Source organism: Haliotis rubra, unplaced genomic scaffold, assembly GCF_003918875.1.
Source record: "Haliotis rubra isolate DU_JTF1 unplaced genomic scaffold, ASM391887v1 Scf473, whole genome shotgun sequence".
NCBI classification, from domain to species: Eukaryota; Metazoa; Mollusca; class Gastropoda; order Lepetellida; family Haliotidae; genus Haliotis; species Haliotis rubra.
Genome location: NW_025767161.1, coordinates 155,012 through 176,931, shown reverse-complemented (window position 1 = coordinate 176,931; position 21,920 = coordinate 155,012). Strand labels below are relative to the sequence as shown.

Here is a 21,920-nt window from a genome sequence, read left to right as displayed (position 1 = left end):
TCACTTCTCCAAAGTCAAGTAAACTTCTGTTACACCTGGTAATTTCAGCTCATAAAATACAGTTTGATAACATGAAAAATTACTGAAGAATATTATATTACAGAGCCAAGTTTGGGCTGTTAGATATAAACGTATTAGCACAGACTATATTGGACACTGACTGGTTTCTTTCAGCATTCAATAGTATTGTATCTATTTCATAGCAAACACTGCATCAGATTTCTCACCTTTAACTTCTTGTTCACTTTACAACAGTATCTGTAGAGAAGAGCTAAATTCAAGGGTCCAAAGTCAGCATAGAAACTGGAAAAAGAACAATCATATAAATCAACACAGTCAGACCATCAGTGGTATACAACTTCATACTTCTATCATTATGATTTAAACCTTTATGATGATGTTATGCTACTCTTCCTGTATTAGGAATCTGCAGCATTCTAAACCTTACATCTTAAACAGTTCGAATGTGAGTGAGTTTAGTTTTATGCCGCACTCAGCAATATTCCAGCTATATGGCGTCGGTCTGTAAATAATCGTGTCTGGACCACACAATCCAGTGATCAATAGCATGAGCATCAATCTAGATTATATGAGTCAACCAAGTTAGCGAGTCTGGCCACCCGATCCGGTTAGTCACCTCTTACGACAAGCATGGGTTGCTGAAGACCAATCCTAACCCAGAACTACACGGTTCTCTGTTACTGGGTTTACCGGTAAAGCTACTCACATGTTACATTATATTGCATCATAGACACAAAATGTTCAACTTAAAAATATACTCACTTTTCATACACAAGTTCTTCATCTATGCAGAAGTAATGAGTATGGGCTGTAGATTTTGGCTTCACTCGCAAGGTTGCAAAATAGAGGCGATCTGAAAATTTACATAATTGCTCTATTAATAATTATAATGCCATACTTACACCATATCTGATAGTGGAAAAACAGCCATTTCAGCATGTTCCAGCAGAATCACATGAGAAACCTGAGAATATACAGGTCTTTGCCTGCAAGTACAACTGCTACATGTGTACCATATCTGTATGTAGAAGATGTTTAATACAGTACTAGTACTAGTAGAATCATTGAATATGAAATTAACTTCAAAACACATAGTCACAACTTTTTATTCGTGAAAGTGAGACTGTTATAAAAGTACGACAGGACTTGGTGTGTCATGATACCCCGATAATATGCACTGGTAAATATCATGATACCAGAGTGACACTCGACAGTACAATAAAAATTTAGACATTTTTCATAAGACATTCTTCTCTGTACCATCGTCAAAATTGACCAAATACGTTTAGGACATCGTAGATGAGTCAATCAATGTACCAAGAAAATGAACTGATCTGAAACCCTGCTTATTAGCACTATCAATAATTACAATTAACGCTTCTGACAAAGTATTCCTGGGAGGGCGTTCGTGTATACATAGGCTATAGGTTTATTGACCCCTTTCTCGATTTCACAACCCCACATTATCACATGTCAGTGTGGAGAACAGTTTCTTGAAAATGGTAAAGGCGGTTTCGCTTAACAGCTGAATCGCAACTGTGACTTTTATACATCAAACAATATTACTAAAATTTATCATATCAGGTCGTATTTGTTACAAAATATAGAAAGTGAAAGATAGTAAACGGCAGGAAAAGCCCCAACACGATTGAACACGTTTGATTTGCCATAATGACATACACAGGTTACAAACGAGGTCTTTTTACCACTAAATATAGTAAAGAATAAAATCTTACCTTTTATAAACTCCGATGCGCTTCCTATGATATCATGTTCATCTGCCATAATTTGAAAGTAGCCTAACCTCGAGTGTCAAATTCTATCACGCGAAGTAAGACCTGTGGATTTGTTTACAACTGAGTCTTGATCTGTAATCACATGCATGGGAAGAACCCTGGCCAATCTGGGATCTGTAGATCCCCAAGTGTCTCCGATATGCTTTCTATAGTAATTAACCAAATGCATGAAGTGATGGCAGATCCAGAAGTCCGGGAATAAACCCAAATATTGAACAGCTATTTCAAAATGTCAAATTCACTATCGTCTGTTTAGCTGACGGCCATGTTTGAACAGAACGAATAGACGGGAATAGGCACGTGATCTACATTCGGCCAATCACGTGCAGTACAACAACTGTAGTCATGACGATTTCACCCCTGACCAATCAAAAGTTTGTTTGGCACATCTTGGCTAGAAACACATCCGAAAAGCGGGGTTACTGCCCCATTTAGCATTCTGATACAGACACCGATGGATCGATGGCAAGTAGCGGCACATACTGGAATTCGCATGTCATGCACTCCGTATGGACATCGGTTTTCCCGTAGTTAACTGTGACGCGTTGAACAAGGAATAAATACAAATTAGGCGCACCGAGCGTTCTGTCGATCCATGACACATGAATGAAAAACCTTGTACTCAGAGTAATTAATATATTATGAAATGTACGTAGTGAACTTAATGGTATCGTGAAAAAAGGGAACGCTGTCATTCTTCTCGAACACAAGCACATTCCGCACTAATTATAAGACGATATTGGAAATAATAGTGAACAGATAAGTCTCAGTGTAGGGTGCGACAATTAAAGTGCATAAGGGTTATATTTTTGGGGTTTTAAAAAGATATTTTTATTCATTTCGGATAGGTATACAAAGACAGGGAGTACACAACTCCATGTTAGGGCTGGTTACATTTTGGCAACAAAGAGTTACAAATTTTCAAAGTAAGAAAATATAGTTATTAGTATACAAAGTCAGGGAGTGCACGACTCCAGCAGCAAACCTCATGGGTTACAGGCATGCTCGAGCTAGTTATACATTAATAGCAACAGAGATTTACCAATTTCGAAATGTGGAAACATAGGTACATAAAGTCAGGGAGTGAACCACTCAAGCAACAGACTCCACGGGTTACAGGCATGTTCCAGCTAAATTAATTATACATCAGCAACAAGATTTACTAATTTCGAAGTGTGAAAACATAGGTACATCATAAGGGTTAGTTATTGTGTCCAACTAAATGAGCATGGCGACGATGGATGTTTGGATAACAAAAATGTTAATTTATTGGAAGTAATTGATCATACCAAGTAGACATGATATCTTTGAGTGAGTGAGTGAGTTTAGTTTTACGCCGCACTCAGCAATATTCAAGCTATATGACGGCGGTCTGTAAATAATCGAGTCTAGACCAGACAATCCAGTGATCAACAGCATGAACATCGATCTGCGCAACTGGGAACCGATGACATGTGCCAACCAAGTCAGCGAGCCTGACCACCCGATCCCGTTAGTCGCCTCTTACGACAAGCATAGTCGCCTTGTGTGGCAAGCATGGGTTGCGGAAGACCTATTCTACCCCGGATCTTCACGGGACAGGATATCGTTGAAGTTACCATTCAATATAACTGTACACGGTATTACCGGTATATCGCAATACGCTTTTCAAACGATACGTATTGCAATATATCTTTTCTGAGAACCGGTATAGTAAGGTAAAATACATATATGAAGTTTTTGTGATTATCTTTATGGTTTAAATCAAAATCTACACATAGGCCTACTGTCATTCACAAAAATATTGTAATACTATATACGGTGTATTGTATCAAAATATACTGCATATATATGCGGGTACATGAATCGCAATATATTGCAATACAATTTATTTCTAATACACAGCCCTACCATTCAGCATCTCCAAGATCTTTCATAATATTACAGTTTGTCAAATTGCAAAAATATTTTGGTCCTTTTCTATATCAGTTTTATAAATAGAGCGTGTGTCGTTATACTGCTTGAATACTGCTAAATATCCATACTCACTCACTCACTCACTCACAACATAGTTGGCCATAACTGTTTGGAGTGTAGGCAATAGAGCAGGACAAAGTAACTACATGTATACATATTTAAAAACACAATCATCGTTGCATGGAGTTTCGCTCTTTCGCGAAGTTTTCGCTATGCTCTGATGAATGACGCGAAGGAGCGAAAATGCTTCACATGTAGGAGTGAGCACGGATATGGTCTTACGCAGCCTTTAGCAATATGCCAGCAACATCACGGCGGGGAACCATGTTGCCTTAGACTAGTAGTAATTAATTACATGGGGCGGTGGGGTAGCCTTGTGGTTAAAGCGTCTCGTCTCGCCGAAGACCCGGGTTCGATTCCCCACATGGGTACAATGTGTGAAGCCCATTTCTGATGCGCCCCTGGAATATTGCTAAAAGCGGCCAAACCATACTCACTCACTTATGTGTTTAAAACGTCGTCGTTGAGAACGTTTTCTCCAAGAGATAGATGGAGGTTTGTTGTACTGATCCTGTTATTATTTTGTTAAAATAACAATGCCTCCTGAAAATCTTATAGTTGGTGCCGGATATCGTTAGGCGAATTATGTGTGAAATAAATGTGCAACATTGTTAAAGAGAAATAAGTTGAATTTTCTCTTGAATAAATTTAATTATAACTGTTGGCAAAGTTCTGATCAGATAACTTAAGGTATTTTCGTTTCATTGTTCACTGTTCTCATTGTTCTTTTTAACACTTTTAACTTCTGATTGATTGATTGATTGATTGATTGAGAGAATGATATAGTACAGTTGGCCTTGTGTGTGAACAGAATAGTTCTACATTATTCTAAAAATACAGTCATTCAGTCAGTTTATGCAGATCGAAAATTGACTCATTTCATAAATTTAGTATCGTTTAAGTGTACGTTTGAAAACGTGTCTACATGTACTTATTTCAAGGTTGGTAAAGCGTCGTTTCAGTGTTTGTTGAACATAAAAGCAAGTCCAATCAAAGTAGCGCTAATGGTCATTCGTTTCTAGCTGGATGTCATTATAATAGTTGATACAATGATTACATCAGACTTGGATTTATAACCCAATCATTGACTGAATAATTACAACAGAGACACGGTAAATGGGACCCACTGATTACGAAATACACAGACACTATCATACGATTAAATACACAGGTAGATGACCCGTTCTCATTGTGTATGGTCTTTATTAGGTAATCTGAGGGACCGCGGATAGACAATGAGAGGTGTTACAACTAATTATAATTATTCCTATATATAATAAGGGGGCGGTGGGGTAGCCTAGTGGCTAAAGCGTTTGTTCGTTACGCTGATGACCCGGGTTCGAATTCCCACGTGGGTTCAGTGCGTGAAGCCCATTTCTGGTATCCTCCACCATGATATTGCTATTATTGGCGTAAAACTAAACTCACTCACTCTGTACGAAGTAATAAATTGCGCATCAGATGAACAGCGACTGCTTGTGGTTTTACCCCTGTGTATTCAATGCTGGTAACAGTACCAACTCAGTGGGGTACGACGTTTCAGTTGAACAGGTGAGTATAGTTTTACGCCACTTTTAGCAATATTCCAGCAATATCGTGGCGGGGAATACCAGAAATGGGTTCCACGCATTGTAGCCATATGGGGATCGAACCCGGGGTTTTCGGCGTGACGAGCGAACGCTTTAACCACTAGGCTACCCCACCGCCCCACATTTCTTTTGAATGAACATCAAACTACAGTTCACTAAGTGTTCACAATTGCGCATACACATTCAGGTAAATACCCGTTAAGATCCGAGTTAGAATTGGTTTTCAGCAACCCAGCTTCGTAGATCGATACTCATGCTGTTGACCACTGGATTGTCTGGTCCATACTTTATTATTTACAGTTGCTGGAATATTGTGCGGCGTAATAAAACAAACAAACATTTGTTATTGTTTTGATCCAGTTTTCTGCGCGTGCGGTTACATATATACTGACAACACTGCACTTTTACCTCATAAATGAATCCTATATGTTTAAATACGCATTTTTTATATTAAAAAAAGATCTCTTTCAACTTAAATTCCCTCATATCCAGCCTGTTGGATATTATACTGATTGGTTTGAAAATGGCAATATCGAGATTTTAACAGCGCTTCAAACTGTCATTGACAGAACTAACGCCGCTGCCAGTGAGCGTAAAGACCTGTGTAGACTTACCTATTGTTCCAGAATAAAGTTCATATGTATTAATTTGTAAAAAATATATCGTATAAAGGAAGCCACGAGTTAAAGTCTTTAATTTAAAGTGAGTTGTGAATGAGATGAAAGTATGCGGGAATGCTATTCGGAGTGGTGTATGTGTGTGTGTGTGCGCGCGCGTGCGCACATTGGCGGATCCAGAGGTGGGGTTCAGGGGGTTCGAATCCCCCCTTTTGAAAATGACTTAAGACCACATTGAAGATTTTTTTTGCGTTGGCGAAGCCCCACCCCCATTCAAAATTCCCGGATCCGCCCATGGTGTGTGTGTGTGTGCGCGCGTGCGTGTCTTTTAGTACTCTCATTATTGCCTGTTTAAAGGAAAACACGGTTAAGCTTTGCCCCGTTGTTAATTTTAGACTATTGCGATGACACCCCACCATTTTTATATCCCCATTATTGGCATTTATGACTGTGGAAACAGATACAATTATGACATCACTATGTATAGTGTATTTTTCTTTGTTGTTTAACGCCACACTCCACATTCTACCTGTATGATGTCGGTCTATGTAAGGTCGAGTCTGGACCAAACAAACCTGTGATTGATATGATGAGTATGGGGTACGTGTGCATGCAATCGACCGTGTCGACGAGCCTGATCACCAGATCCAGTAAGAAATGACCAAGAGGTTTATATATTCGAACTCGGAATCCCAACGGGGACATGCCCTGCCTAATGTATAAAACATTTAACACATTTAGGAAAGTAAAATACAATTAACGTGCATCAATCAGGTCATCGATCCCGATCGCGACTACCTGATTGTAACAGTCGCCTCATACGATAAGCATGGGTTACCGAAGACAAATTCTAACTGACCCGTGAAGATCCGGGGTAGAATAGGTCTTCAGCAACCCATGCTTGCCACAAAAGGCGACTATGCTTGTCGTAAGAGGCGACTAACGGGATCGGGTGGTCAGGCTCGCTGACCTGGTTGACACATGTCATCGGTTCCCAATTGCGCAGATCGATGCTCATGCTGTTGATCACTGGATTGTGTGGTCTAGACTCGATTATTTACAGACCGCCGCCATATAGCTGGAAAATTGCTGAGTGCGACGTAAAACTAAACTCACTCACTCACTCAAATTCTAACGGGTATCTTCACGGGTCTGTACAACCATTATAAACTAATTAAGGCCATCAATTTGTATGTGTTTCACGTAGCCACCAAATTCTGAACATGGGTCGGTAGGTCGTGAAACACAAACACCACCAACCCCCCCCAAAAAAAACCAAAACCCCCAAACAAAACAAAAAACCCAAACAAAACAACTTAATAAAGACAAAATTATCTGAATAATGTTCTTGATTCTCTTTTATTGTTATTCTTATTACAATTTCTCGCGTTCTTTTGACTTGCGGCAGCGTCTGATTAAAAGATAAAACATTTTATATGACGAGGCAATACGTTTTAGGTTAGAGTCGGCGGTGTTTTTTGGGGGGTGCTCGGCAATAAAATTAGAAGGGTCGGTCGGCGATGAGAAACACAAAAAATAAAAATGCTGCCCTAAAAGACGTAAACAGGTATTAATGTTATAAGGCATTTACTCTTTGGATGTAATCCATTCTATGACAGATTGTAGATAAAGAAGACGTATTTGAGGTTATATGCCATTCGCATGCCGGAACTCTGGGTAGGCGAGGGATGGCGAAGTGAAATCGAACCTGCGCCCAGAGTACCAAGGGACGCAACTCTGCAAAGGGTAACAGTTTAAAGACCTGCACATTCAAACGACACTGCAACAATCATTATTGCTGACTGTGCATGTTTTTCATGACAATGATGATGAGATCAGCTGATCGGCGTCACATCATACGATGTGTTCTTAAATAAAAGAACTAACAATAAATAAAATATTTTATTACAAAATCTTAACAGGTTTCAAAACAGTAGCTGTATTTCTCAGCTGTATTTATGACATATCTCCCCCGTCTTTTCAAACCTTAATCTCAGGAGTTCCAGGATAAACATGAAGTCCATGAAAGAAAGCTAACTGAACTGTTTATTTGCATTTATCTACAAAATATAAATATTCCAAATGGCGCCCAGAACAATGTTTAATTGCAAAATCTTTCGGGGATTGAGCGCCATTGCATAATTCAATATCATGGTCTGTGAGGCCCACTAACATGGAGGCAATAGTCTTCTGCTGGTCCCAAATCCAAATCTTGGGCTTTTTCACGAACTTAATCAACTTACTGCGTAGGTTGTATTGAAATTTTCATTGCATAAATCTAAGTTTTGCTATACTTCTGATGATATTTCATGATTAAGGACATGCAGAATATGTATTTTCAAATGATCATGATAATTGACAATTCTGTAGAGAATATACATATTTTTCTGACAAATAATTGTATTTTTAACAGAAATTGATAAAATTTCCAAACAAGAAAAATATATATTTTGAATCTATTACTTCACATTTTGTTTTTTGACTGATTTCAAAATATTATGTCCTGTATATTTTAGAATATTTTTACAAAATTACCATATCGATTATCTAAATAGAAATAGATTTAAATCAAATAAATTAAAAGTGATTCTCAACTGATATTGAGTCTGGTAAAAATTGAAAATTGTATATATTTTAGCCAAATTTTAATTGCTTAATGCTTTCATGAAACATTAGGATTGAGTAAAATAGTTTATTAAAATTATAATGCATATTTATCATGATTATATTTCTGTCATCTTTAATTGTATTGTTCTTCGTCAGGAAAAGGGAATTGTATTTTGTACTGAAAATCTATCTCACACAATCAAAACATATTATATATCACAGAAGCGAAAACGCAAATACATGCACTTTAAACTGCTATGTACAAACACCAATGTAAACATCATGAAGATGTGGACATGAAAGTATCTTTTATTATGCACGATTCATGTTTTATGTCATATGTTGAGGATGTCCACCAATGCACCAAATGATGAGGACTCCCTCATCATCAACCCTGTATATTTGCCGACAAATACTGACTCCGAATCTAAACCACCTTGCTGAATCTTTCCATTTCGACCTGATGCTTATTCCACTTCCTTTCGAGACATTTTGACCGACTTAAGCCAGCGATGTGGTTGAGAATTATTTTACCATCTTCTATTATCCAGGGTTATTTATCATCACTTATGGCATCAAACACTCTAGAATCACTTGCCACCTTAGCCTCGCTTTGAGTCCAGTTTCAATCAGACAAAGCTAAAAATAGACATTGAATCAAATTACATGATTGAAACAAATGGTAATATAAACAAAACTCAACTCGACTTGTGCAGTTGTAACAAGTGTTATATTTGGGAGTCACTTTCTCAATAAAATACGAATTCTAGTGCTTTTTTTTTAGTGCAGATTCCTCAAGCCATGTAAGTATTCAGGTTAAAGAATATTTCTGAAACAGGCACTTCATATGATTAAATACATCAAGGGTCCACTCCTAAATGGAAGCTGAACTAATTTCAATGTTTTGCTTGGCGATCTACTTCTGGCTCATGAGTGACGGAAATGAAACTGGTGACGTCACTCCCAAAATGACGCTGACGTGGGGATTCTGTCATAGTGCGAAAGATCTGTATACAATGGATAATTGAGATGATGTGTGGCCCAACATAAACAATATGGTGTGGCGAAACAATTGCACATATAGTCATGACAATATGAGCCTCAAATAATTCCAAGCTGTGTTACACTAACAAGTGGCATTTAGTCCATTTTTGGTGACTAAACCTTTTGAGCAAGTTATCCTTGGAATGAATATGTAGGACGGTATCAGATGTACTCTGGTGCTGTGTTAAAGAGGTCACAGTTCAAGGACACGACGGTCTTTGGGGAAGCTGACATTCTGCACTCCCGCAATTGTGAGTAAGTCATTGATTTTGGCATGATCAGTGGCATTCTGATCAATATGGGCGTGGTGAAGAACATCTCCTGTAACAACAGAATTAGACATTAACATAAAACCACATTAGCATGCTAATCAATAAATGATGAATGAATTGAAATCAAGATTGGAGACTTGCTTCCATATAACCTTGACCACTGCGTCGCAGCAAGCAAGAAAAGACAACTCTGTAGGGTAAGTTATGGCCCTCTGACAGTGACATGGATCCAGTTTACCAGATTTATTATAAAATGTTTCCATCCATATTACCTCAGCCCAGGATGAACAAGTCTCCATACATTTTTTAAATTGTGTCTTGTTTGATGGCATATTGTAAATATTCAAGTCTTATCACTGTGACGTGTTTTTCCTTATTTATTCCCAGGTAATGTGTGTGCGTGCGGTACAATGATAGATGTACATAGAATATTGATTGTCTGGGGTGAGTTTAAATAATTGTGCTGTGACAAAACAGCTAGCGATCAATATTACAAATGTTTGTCGGGTTACAAGACTAGGGCAGTGTATTGGCAAATAAATTGTATTGGAAAATATTGTGATTCAGGTACCCATATTGCAATATATTCGAAACTTAAGTGTTTGACAGTAAGTGACACTAATAGTACATGTTGATCCTGTTTTCTACATCATAAGTACCTAAACATATATGCTATGGTTCTGATAACAGTGATCTCAAACTCAGGTTGTATAGTCAGGGATTCTAGTCTCTTTTCTTAAGACAATTTATAGCATTACAGTATGCCGTTTTGTCATTGAAAAACGGAGGAAAACATCTGTTGTGAATGAAAGTCTGTGTAGATTTTAATTTAAACCATAGAGATAATCACAAAAAACTTCATTGATGTTCTTTACCCAATATACTGGTTCTCAGAAAAAATATTACAATGTGTATTGTTTGAAAAGCTTATTGCAGTATACCGGTATATCGGTAATACCATGCAGTCCTTTACAAGACTCAATTATCACAAAAGTCTCATCTTACTGTTAATATGTTTCTGAGTGAGTGAGATCAGTCTTACACTGCTTCTAGCAATATTCCAGCATTATCACGACAGGAGATACCAGAAAAAGGGCTTCACACATCATACCCATGTGGGGAATCGAACCCGGGTCTTCGGCATGACGAGCCAACACTTTAACCACTAGGCTACGCCACCACCCCAATATGTTTCTGAAGATGCATGACAACTTGTTCACATTGTCCTGTTGTAGCCAATGTATGTTATGATGTACCAGAGAGGTAAGGATGGGTTTACCTGGGCCCAAGATGAAGGAACCGCCTTGTTGTTTGACGTCGCCGTTCCTCAAGCGTGATTCCTGCTGCATTGCCCTCCATGTGCTGCGCAGCACACCCATGATGATGCCAGACTTGATGTGTTTACTGTCTGAACAAGAGAAGCAAGTCAGAGATTACTTTTGAATACCTCTTTGTGTAATTAGACACAAGGCGGATCACTAGCTGGAGTAATTAGACCTGAGTCAGATCCCTAGATGGAGTAATTAGACCTGAGTCAGATCCCTAGCTGGAGTAATTAGACATGAGGCAGGGCCCAAGCTGGAGTAATTAGACATGAGGCGGATCCATAGTTAGAGTAATTTGGCACAAGGCGAATCCCTAGCAAGAGTAATTAGACACAAGGAAGATCCTTAGCTGGAGTAATTAGACATGAGGCAGATCCCTAGCTGGAGTAATTTGACACAAGGAAGATCCCTAGCTGGAGTAATTAGACACGAGGCAGATCCCTAGCTGGAGCAATTAGACACAAGGCAGATCCCTAGCTGGAGTAATTAGACTCAAGGTGGATCCCTAGATGGAGTAATTAGACACAAGGCAGGATCCCTAGCTGGAGTAATTAGACACAAGGTGGATCCCTAGCTGGAGTAATTAGACACGAGGCGGATCCCTAGCTGGAGTAATTAGACACGAGGTGGATCCCTAGCTGGAGTAATTAGACACGAGGCGGATCCCTAGCTGGAGTAATTAGACACAAGGCGGATCCCTAGCTGGAGCAATTAGACACGAGGTAGATCCCTTGCTGGAGTAATTGCACACGAGGCGGATCCCTTGCTGGAGTAATTAGACAAGGCGGATCCCTAGCTGGATCCCTAGCAGGAGTAATCCCTAGCTAGAGTAATTAGACACAAGATCCCTAGCTAGAGTAATTAGACACGAGGCGGATCCCTAGCTAGAGTAATTAGACACGAGGTGGATCCCTAGCAGGAGTAATTAGACACAAGGTGGATCCCTAGCTGGAGCAATTAGACACAAGGCGGATCCCTAGCTGAAGCAATTAGACACGAGGTAGATCCCTTGCTGGAGTAATTAGACCTGAGTCAGATCCCTAGCTGGAGTAATTAGACATGAGGCGGATCCCTAGCTGGAGTAATTAGACACGAGGCGGATCCCTAGCTAGAGTAATTAGACACAAGGCGGATCCCTAGCTGGAGTAATTAGACACAAGGTGGATCCCTAGCTGGAGTAATTAGACACAAGGCAGATCCCTAGCTGGAGTAATTAGACACGAGGCGGATCCCTAGCTGGAGCAATTAGACACGAGGCAGATCCCTTGCTGGAGAAATTGCACACGAGGCGGATCCCTTGCTGGAGTAATTAGACACAAGGCGGATCCCTAGCTGAAGCAATTAGACACGAGGTAGATCCCTTGCTGGAGTAATTAGACCTGAGTCAGATCCCTAGCTGGAGTAATTAGACATGAGGCGGATCCCTAGCTGGAGTAATTAGACACGAGGCGGATCCCTAGCTAGAGTAATTAGACACGAGGCGGATCCCTAGCAGGAGTAATTAGACACAAGGTGGATCCCTTGCTGGAGTAATTAGACACAAGGCAGATCCCTAGCTGGAGTAATTAGACACGAGGCGGATCCCTAGCAGGAGTAATTAGACACAAGGTGGATCCCTTGCTGGAGTAATTAGACACAAGGCAGATCCCTAGCTGGAGTAATTAGACACGAGGCGGATCCCTAGCAGGAGTAATTAGACACAAGGTGGATCCCTTGCTGGAGTAATTAGACACGAGGCGGATCCCTAGCTGGAGTAATTAGACACGAGGCGGATCCCTAGCTGGAGCAATTAGACACGAGGCAGATCCCTTGCTGGAGAAATTGCACACGAGGCGGATCCCTTGCTGGAGTAATTAGACACAAGGCGGATCCCTAGCTGGAGTAATTAGACAAGAGGCAGATCCCTAGCTTGAGTAATTAAACACGAGGCGACTGAAACCATTTCGGCAAAGACCTACAACACCGAATGCGACAGTTTTCGATGTACGGAGCAATTGTTTACATTCCATATATGGCATGTGTTCTCTGTTTGGAGGCTGTATGCCTCGAAGTTTCAATTATCGATTTCAGGCAAGTCATAAGGGATAATAAAGATATTATTGCATTAATAGGAAGCTAAAGTGAGTGTATATGCCCCAATATATATAATATAGGCCAAAATATTGTCAAAAGTGTTTGACATTGTGCCTTTAAATATTTTAGACATTTAATTCACTTTAAGATGTTAAAATCACAATGCCATGTCTAAAAACATCCTCGATAATATCCAGGATATATGTTCCGATAAATCTCCACTATACCCTGGATGCATCTATGGCTCGGCCCGATAATTTTATTACCTCCCTTTGCTGGCTCCTCAAACTCACAGTAGGCAATCAGCTAAGCCGCCGTTACAACAGAGCTTGCCAGTGTCAACAAAGATAGCAGTCGCAGCTGTGAAGGTTTGTTCGCAGTGTGACTCAGATTTGGGGTGAAATCATACAGACAAATTGACAGGTCTCAAACTTTAAAAAAATATATGCAAGAACTCCTTCTACCTCTTTGAGTACCTCTGCATCAATGTGTGTTGCCACGTTTAATCGGTTAGATAATTTAAGAAGTGAAAGTGAGTCATGATTGGTACGCTCAACTTCCCAGCGTAGACACCTCATTGGATAAAAAGCCAGCCAAGGGAGGTAATGAAATCATCGGGCCGAGCCGTGGATTCATCCAGGGTATAGTGGAGATTTATCGGAACATATATACGCTGGAGATTATTGAGGATGTGTCTAGCACAGCCCTAAATTTTTTGTCTTTGATTATGATTAGAGTCAGAGAGTTGAAATATAATTCATTTTTGCAACAACCTTTCTTAACTCCTATATACTAGGGTTGGGTATTGCCAAAATTTTCATATTGCGATATATTGCGATATGTGTTGACGTATTGCAATATGTATTGCAATATATTGTGAAAGTGTAACACATGGTTAAGGGTAATGAAATTACTGTTCCTTTCTTTTGAAACAATTCCAGCGGCCACTTTCAGGACTCAGATGTGATTGTACAAGAGACCAATTGAAAATGTTTCCAAACAGAAGATTTCGCTCTGAAGCTTGGAACTCGAGAAAAAGCCTTCGGTACCAATCTATTTTTTACATGGTTTAAAAGTCATGCAAATACAGTTATATGACCAATTAACATTCTCAAAACTATTAATGTATAATAATATAAAGAAAATACGAAAATTACTGATCATGGTCACGGAAATTGCCGATCGTATTGGGTAAACCGGTTCTCGAAAAGTGTACCGCAATATATCGTATTGTGAAGTTCGAATTGCAATATACCGGTGAACTGGTATTATCGCCCACTCCTACCATATACCCATAAAAATATGGGTGTTGTGATACTTTCTTCCATGTGTATAGTTCACAAGTTATTTATATATGAAAAAATGAAGTCATTATATAAACAACTTGACAAAATAATAACAAAGTTTGTTATGCAATTTTCACTTTGCTGTCTGTGATTTTATCCACAAGTCCAAAGCCTGCATCCATTAAAATTCTGTTATACTAAGATCCGTCCATAAAGATCAGCTAACACATGACAACACAAAGTATTATTCTAAGAGCGATGTTCGGGCTGGTTGAAGTTTTGGATACAGACTGCTTTATCATACTGACAGAAGTAAAACACTGTCATGATAGGGGTGGTGGAGTAGCCGAGTGGTTAAGGCGTCTGCTCATCACACTGTAGACCTGGGTTCGATTCCCCACGTGACAATGTGTGAAGTCCATTTCTGGTGTTCCCGCCATGATATTGCTGGAATATTGCTAAAAGCGGAATCAAACTAAACTCACTCACTGTCATGATTTTTCCAAATTGGTAAAAAATGGCATCTCAGATATAACTTCTGACATAGCTACTAGCAGAAATAATGATGTACAACCATATGTATGTGAGAAGAAAGAGAGGAATTACCTTCAACCTTGCCAAAAGCCAGAGATTCCACACAACCCATGGCCTTGAACAACTCATAATCCGGGTCACAATATACTGTGTAGTTAAAGCCTGTCACCTTCTTAAACCCCTGTAACCATGAAAACAAAACAAAATATTTCCTGATAAAAACATCAAGCAATCAAGTCATTTTTATTCACAAGTTATCATTCACATTTGGTAGTTACAAGATAATGAGTAAATAATTTTTAAAAAATTCAATATGTGTATTAACTCCCCTAGTTCTAGTCCAGTGAGAAATTATTATTTCTAAAACCGTTCTATTTAAATTCTATATCTTCAACTGTGAACTGATTATGTTACAGTTTTTTTAAACCAGTTCCATTATTCAGTCTGACCACTTAATGGTCCCTTTAATATAACATATGACATAAAGAGCAAAATTACTTTTGTGACATTTTGTTGCATACAAAATATTGTCAATGCTTGTAGCTAATATACATATGTAACATGACAAAAGCATATCAAAACCTTACATATTATGAAACAATTCTGTTGATTGTTCTGGCCTCAGTTACCATGGTAGCCACCGGTACCCTAAGAGTGTCTATAGTCCGTTTGGCTCAAAAAGCGGACCGATGAATTGCAATCTAACTCGAAAACTAATAAACATAAAATACTCAATGAAACGCTGATCATAATCAAAACATCATACCCACTCTGTAAGGTTTTTGCAGAATTTTTGTCCTAAAAATAAAAAAGTTGTTTAACAAACTATCATTAAGATATTGACACAGTTCACTATTTGTTACGAGGGAGGAGTGCAGAGAAAGGGACAGCCAGGTGTTCGAGAACGGATGGAGACGGCACAGCACAGGTCAATGAATAAATAACTTTGTCTGTGAATGTGCTTCTCAAACACCTGGCTGTCCCTTTCTCTGCACTCCTCCCTCGTAACAAACAGTGAACTGTTTCAATATTTTAATGATAGTTTGTTCAACAACTTTGTTATTTTTAGGACAAAAATTCTGCAAAAACCTCACAGAGTGGGTATGATGTTTTGATTATGATCAGCGTTTCATTGAGTATTTTATGTTTATTAGTTTTTGAGTTAGATTGCAATTCATCGGTCCACTTTTGAGCGAAACGGACTACCGGTATACCTACCTTAATCAGAGTGTGAGGTGATGGAGGATGATGACAAGCCGAACATCAGCTTCCTGCCATGGAGATCAATGAGGATACAATCAAAGACACAAACACAAAGGATCATCAGGAACTTTATGAATTTCTTGTTATGAAACCATAGTGATAATGATAACATATACAAATAGTTTTCAATTACTTGGTCCAACATACCAGTAGTAAAAGTTAAAGCTAGACCATTTGTACAGCAATTCAGTAACTTGGTGACAAATTATTCAAAAATAAATATTTATTTTAAATAGTAAATTGCTTATTGGAGATTGCCAAAACAGTTAAATTGTCAGATTTTCTAAGTATTTCTAAAATTATAAAAAGGAGGCATCTTATTTTGTACTGGTGTTTCATTGAGAAACATTTTCAAGACCTCTCTTAACAAATGTGGTTAACCCAAAGCATGAGTAGTTGGGGGCACTATGAACATGCTGATGGTGCATCTATTACATAAGGGGAGATATGAACAAATCTACTTATCTCTGGAAGTAGATGGGAACAATACTAATTTGAGATGGGAATGCTTATAATTACATAAATCTAACAATTAAAATGTCATGGCCTATGTACATCCCAATCATGATCAATCAGAAAACTTACTTGTAAATATTCTAGGGGAACAATTGCAAGATCTGAAGAATAAACAACGGAAACAGATTAAACACACAATGTTTTACATTAAAGCGTGGTAAAGACGACGAAGACCAATCTTTTATAGTTATTTTTAACAGCATATCTTTTTCACAGTGGCACCAAGCAGCAGTATCATTAATCAATTTTCAATTTTAAAATCCTCATTGAGTGTCCATATATAGACCCATATACGTACATTGTACCCAAAATATTAATTGATAAATGCTGCAGTTAAATAATAATAGTTCTCAGAATATCGTTATTTATATTAAATTTACATCTATTAACCAAATCTCGACCGCCTCCGTGGTGTAGTGGTTAGAGCGTCTGCACGGAGGGCGGAAGGTCGCGGGTTCGATCCCCGACCGCGTCATACCAAAAGACGTTAAAATATGGTACTGGTTGGTCCCTGCCTGGCGCTCGGCATTAATGGGTACAACAAGGACTGGTCGGATCAGAGTCAGTATAATGTGTCTGAGTGGGGTATCCATGCTTCACTGCGGCATGGTATCTCAGTGGGCTAGCACTATAAAACCAGCTTAAGTCTGGGCTAGTACAAGCAGCCGCACATACACACACACGCGCATGCACGTCGTCATATGAGCGAAATATTCTCAAGCACAACGTTAAATCTAATTTCACCTCACCACCTCACCAAATCTCTTACGCTCAAAGACGAATGAAAATAATCGTGTTTTTCAACATATGTACTGTATAGATGTCAAATTAGATAATCAAAGTGTAACATGTTTTAATTGGAGAAACAATTTGGTTTATTACTTTTGACTTCGACAGATATAATGAACTTCATCAGGAGGTTCCTGTTCAAATTTTCATATACTGATAGAGAGATTAACATTTCAACCTCTTTGATAAGGATTTACAAACTGCCTCAGAAAAGGATATTTTTAGATCTTTTACTCACTCACAAACCCTGGATTTTTGCATGCATTAATTTTCATAACTTGTTCCTATCAAAGATTAAAAATTTAAATTATAAATGCTTCGAAAAAGACAGATTGTTAAATATAGGCAATATTCATTTCATTGACGATGACATATTCGTCTATACCTACCATCTGCATACTCTTGGCAGACAAAGTCAAGAAGATGCTGCAAGGATAAAAATAAGCAAGGTTAAATTTATCATATGAAATAAAATCACCCCATTTATATAAGAAATATATATATCAGTGTATGAAATAAGTCAGACAGTCCGAGACGGGCTAGATTTCTGCCGGGCGGTCTAATTTTAGACGGGTGAAAAAAATATTCAAATAACGTGTCCACTGGCACTGTCTATTTAGTATTTAAGAAGGTCTGGTCAAATATCTTCTGGGCTGGTAAGTTTTCGAAGTTACCAGCCCAGATGTCTGGCTGGGTTTTAGGCTTATTTTATACACTGTATATATGTTATGATTTTCTCTTATTAGTATTGGGTTAGCTTGCTTGAAATTTCTTATTTCTAAAGTACAAAAGAACACTTCAATAAAGATCCTTTTCATCGTTTCACTTTCAGTTGCAGCTTCATAAAAAAATTTTAGAATAATACACTTTACTTTACTTTTTCAATTTTCTTTTTTTAATAATCATGATAAAAGTCTCCTTGTATTTCCCGACTTTGTATTCCGATAAGATCAACACGTTCCTAGAAATTGACTGAGGTAAAAGTAAAAGCGGATGAGACATGAAACGTCTCCATAGCAACGCGTCATCAAACGTAAATATTGCCATGTGCGAATGCTACTTACTCTTGTAAACACAACAATTGTTTTTTGTTTCTTGTAAACATCCCCGAAGCGGATTTTGTTTCCCATTTGGTCAAAGACAAACATCTCTCGACATTTCTCAAAATTGACTTTTACTTCGGCTCTCATGCCACGAGACATCGATATTTCTTCATCCATCTCCTTCAGAGCTTTCGTTTCGGTTTCTACGTCAGCCATTTTGAATAATCTGTTGACACCGACGCTTTCAATAGAACAGCCAGCGTTTAACAATGAGTCTGTTCGACTGGGTTCATTCCTGTTGCGACAAGTGCGCGTAATATAAACACCACCTAGCGGCGGCTAAATGTAAACTGGTTTCCTGTCCTAAAGCGTTTCCGCTTCTTGACACACTTCACCGTTGTGCAATCGTGGAAGGCGAAAGACAAGGTACCAGTCTAAGGCGAAATTTTCACAAAGAGTTGTTTCTCTTAGATCAGGCACGGGCAGTTATCGCCATGCACTGACTTGCACTCCGTTGCCTTTGATAAATTGACAACATATGTTTGTTGTGTACATTTGTATGTATAAATAACAAATCAATTATCTCAGCTATTTATGGAAATCAGAAAACCTATCCGATGTCAGGTCAACCATATTTTGATACTGAACACAAAGTTGTCAATTTCTGTCTTGAACCATCTTGCATGTGATGTGATGTTGCTGGAATATTGTCAAAAGAGTCGTAAAACCTCACTCACTATTCTTTTTAACAATATTCAAAACAAGGCGATTAATGGAGACCCAGCTGTACTTAGTGACCCGGAGTTTAATATTAAAAAGACGGTGTTAAAATTGCATACCCCAAAGTACCCTGATGTACAGTATAACAGAAGGTCATATGTTCTTGATACAGAAAATATCTCAAGACAGCGAAAGAACGTGAACATTTTACATGAAACTGCATTAAAAGGGCTAAAGGGGGGACTTCTCGTTTCACAGCATTATTTGTTCCAGCCACAGGGCGTGTCACGCTTAGAAACAGCGTTAGAAAGACATATAGGTACATAGACCCTACCCTAGTACTATATAAAAGTATTAGGGTAGGGTCTATGTACCTCTATGTCTTTCTAACGCTGTTTCTAAGCGTGACACGCCCCTGTGGTTCCAGAAAGAAGCCTCCATATGTAATATACATGTACTTAATTTTCAGAAAATGCAACCTCGACAAGAAATATACTTTTGATTGTGATAAATCCATGTAATATGATACACCGGGAACGTTTTTGTTACAAAGAACACTAGTTTTCTCTTTTCGAATAATTTAGCTTGATCTTGAAATATAACTTGATTTTGGTTGGTTTGTTGTTTAACGCCGCACTCAACAATATTCCAGCTATATGACGGCAGTCTGAAAATAATCGAGTCTGGACCAGACAATCCAGTGATCAGCATCATGAGCATTTCAACAAGATGAAACAGGTATACGCTAGCATGGTAAATATTCGCTTTCATAAATTGTCTGGATTTTCTTTAGCAAAATACAAACCAAACTATATTGAAATAATGAATGGACTGTTATGTACGAGAACAGTAACCTCTAATGTACAGTACATTCACCCGTTGCTCTCAAAAGAGCCCACGATAGAAGATGACAAGATTGTGGAATCACAGATACGCCGAGAACCCAGAACACAGTGTCAAAACATGTCGTAAGAGCCGATTATCGGGATCGAGTGGTCAGGTTCGCTGACTATGTTGGCACGTTTCATCGTATCTCAGTGGCTTAGCAGGGGTGGAAATAACTTTAAAATTGCTAGTGTACTCCGGTACAGCGGCACATGTAAAATCACTTGCCCTGATAATTTTTCCACTATACTGGCCGATTTTCTTGTTGATTTTTTTAAATATACAACATAATTAACATTGGAAAGTCAACTGGACACCGGTACAGTGTGATATACAAATTTGCTTGCCCGACAGAAAAAAACACTGGACTGGGGCGTCGGGCAATGGGTTATTTCCACCCCTGCTTAGAGTGGTGCTCATGCTGTTGATCAATGGCTTGTTTGGTCCAGACTCGATTCTTAACAGACCGCGGAGTTAAACAAACCACAGAAGAGAACAAAACATTATTGCTTTTCAGGCCTGAAGACAACGGCATATGAAGATCACAATGCTTACATACATTTTTTTGTGACAGGACTGGTTGACTGAATATAAGACATATAATAACATTCACATAACAAATAGTTGTACATATAATACTTTCTTTTATACACAGGACTTGCATCTCAACACAATACCCAATATATATGTCACGGCAAGTGACTTAGACAGCTTGGGTTGTATATTTCTCATGGAGTTGATAATAGTGAGTAAGTTTTGCGCTGCTTTTAGCAACCTTCCAGCAATATCACGGCGGGGGTCACCAGAAATGGGCTTCATTGTACCCATTTGGGGAATCGAACCCGGGTCTACGTGACGACTGACTGACTGACTGACAATATATATGTCACGGCAAGTGACTTAGACAGCTTTGGTTGTATATTTCTCATGGAGTTGATAATAGTGAGTAAGTTTTACGCCGCTTTTAGCAATATTCCAGCAACATCACGGCGGGGGACACCAGACATGGGCTTCACACATTGTACCCATGTGGGGATTCGAACCCGGGTCTTCGGCGTGACGAGCGAACGCTTGAACATCTAGGCTACCCCCACCGCCCCGACTTGAGAATGTGTGGAATGCTTATGCAAGTGTACACCGGTTGGGAACAGATAGCACCATTTGAGCATACGCATACTAGTACTGGATAAGCATCAATATATTTGTATAGTTTGATACAATAAAAAACATTTTGCACAGCCAGAACATGCCACCTTTTGTACATGCGTGTAGTGATGCGGGCCATCTTGAAATGCCACAAATCACTGGCGCATAAAGGTCCTTTTGAGAAAACTGTAGGTGAAAGTAGTTGACGCTTTTGGGGGGTCATCACGCCTGACTGCTTTTGTACCTCTAAACACGATGAGTAAGCGTAAGTGACGGCAACCGGCGGCACATTATCAACTTGTCTGAATCACAGTCTCTGGACCATATTTCCTTTCCGCAATGCGAAAGCAGTTTTATATTTTCCTCCGATTCAAGCTC

General features: G+C 38.9%; 2 protein-coding genes across 8 annotated transcripts in view; both read right to left on the bottom strand.

Annotated features, from left to right (window-relative positions):
- Positions 1-2,118, bottom strand: part of LOC124290745 (dual specificity protein phosphatase CDC14AB-like) — a 41,477-nt gene extending 39,359 nt beyond the window's left edge. For 3 of the 7 annotated variants that reach the window (XM_046727557.1, XM_046727555.1, XM_046727556.1), the window contains exons 1-3: positions 1,758-2,115; positions 784-874; positions 228-303 (exon numbers count right to left, since the gene is read on the bottom strand). In XM_046727557.1, coding sequence (XP_046583513.1) covers positions 228-303; positions 784-874; positions 1,758-1,806 — 216 coding nt within the window. In that variant the 5' untranslated portion in view covers positions 1,807-2,115. Of the gene's footprint in view, positions 1-227; positions 304-783; positions 875-1,757 lie in introns of all 7 variants that reach the window. The other 4 variants (XM_046727551.1, XM_046727553.1, XM_046727552.1 and 1 more) reach the window with 3 other exon arrangements.
- A 5,809-nt stretch (positions 2,119-7,927) lies between these two features.
- Positions 7,928-19,040, bottom strand: LOC124290767 (peroxiredoxin-like 2C). Its single transcript, XM_046727590.1, is given in 8 exon segments — positions 7,928-10,011; positions 11,242-11,370; positions 15,253-15,361; positions 16,399-16,424; positions 16,427-16,451; positions 17,029-17,060; positions 18,138-18,174; positions 18,813-19,040. Coding segments are annotated over 8 exon segments (681 nt in total). The 5' UTR covers positions 19,008-19,040; the 3' UTR covers positions 7,928-9,883.
- Positions 19,041-21,920: the final 2,880 nt, after the last annotated feature.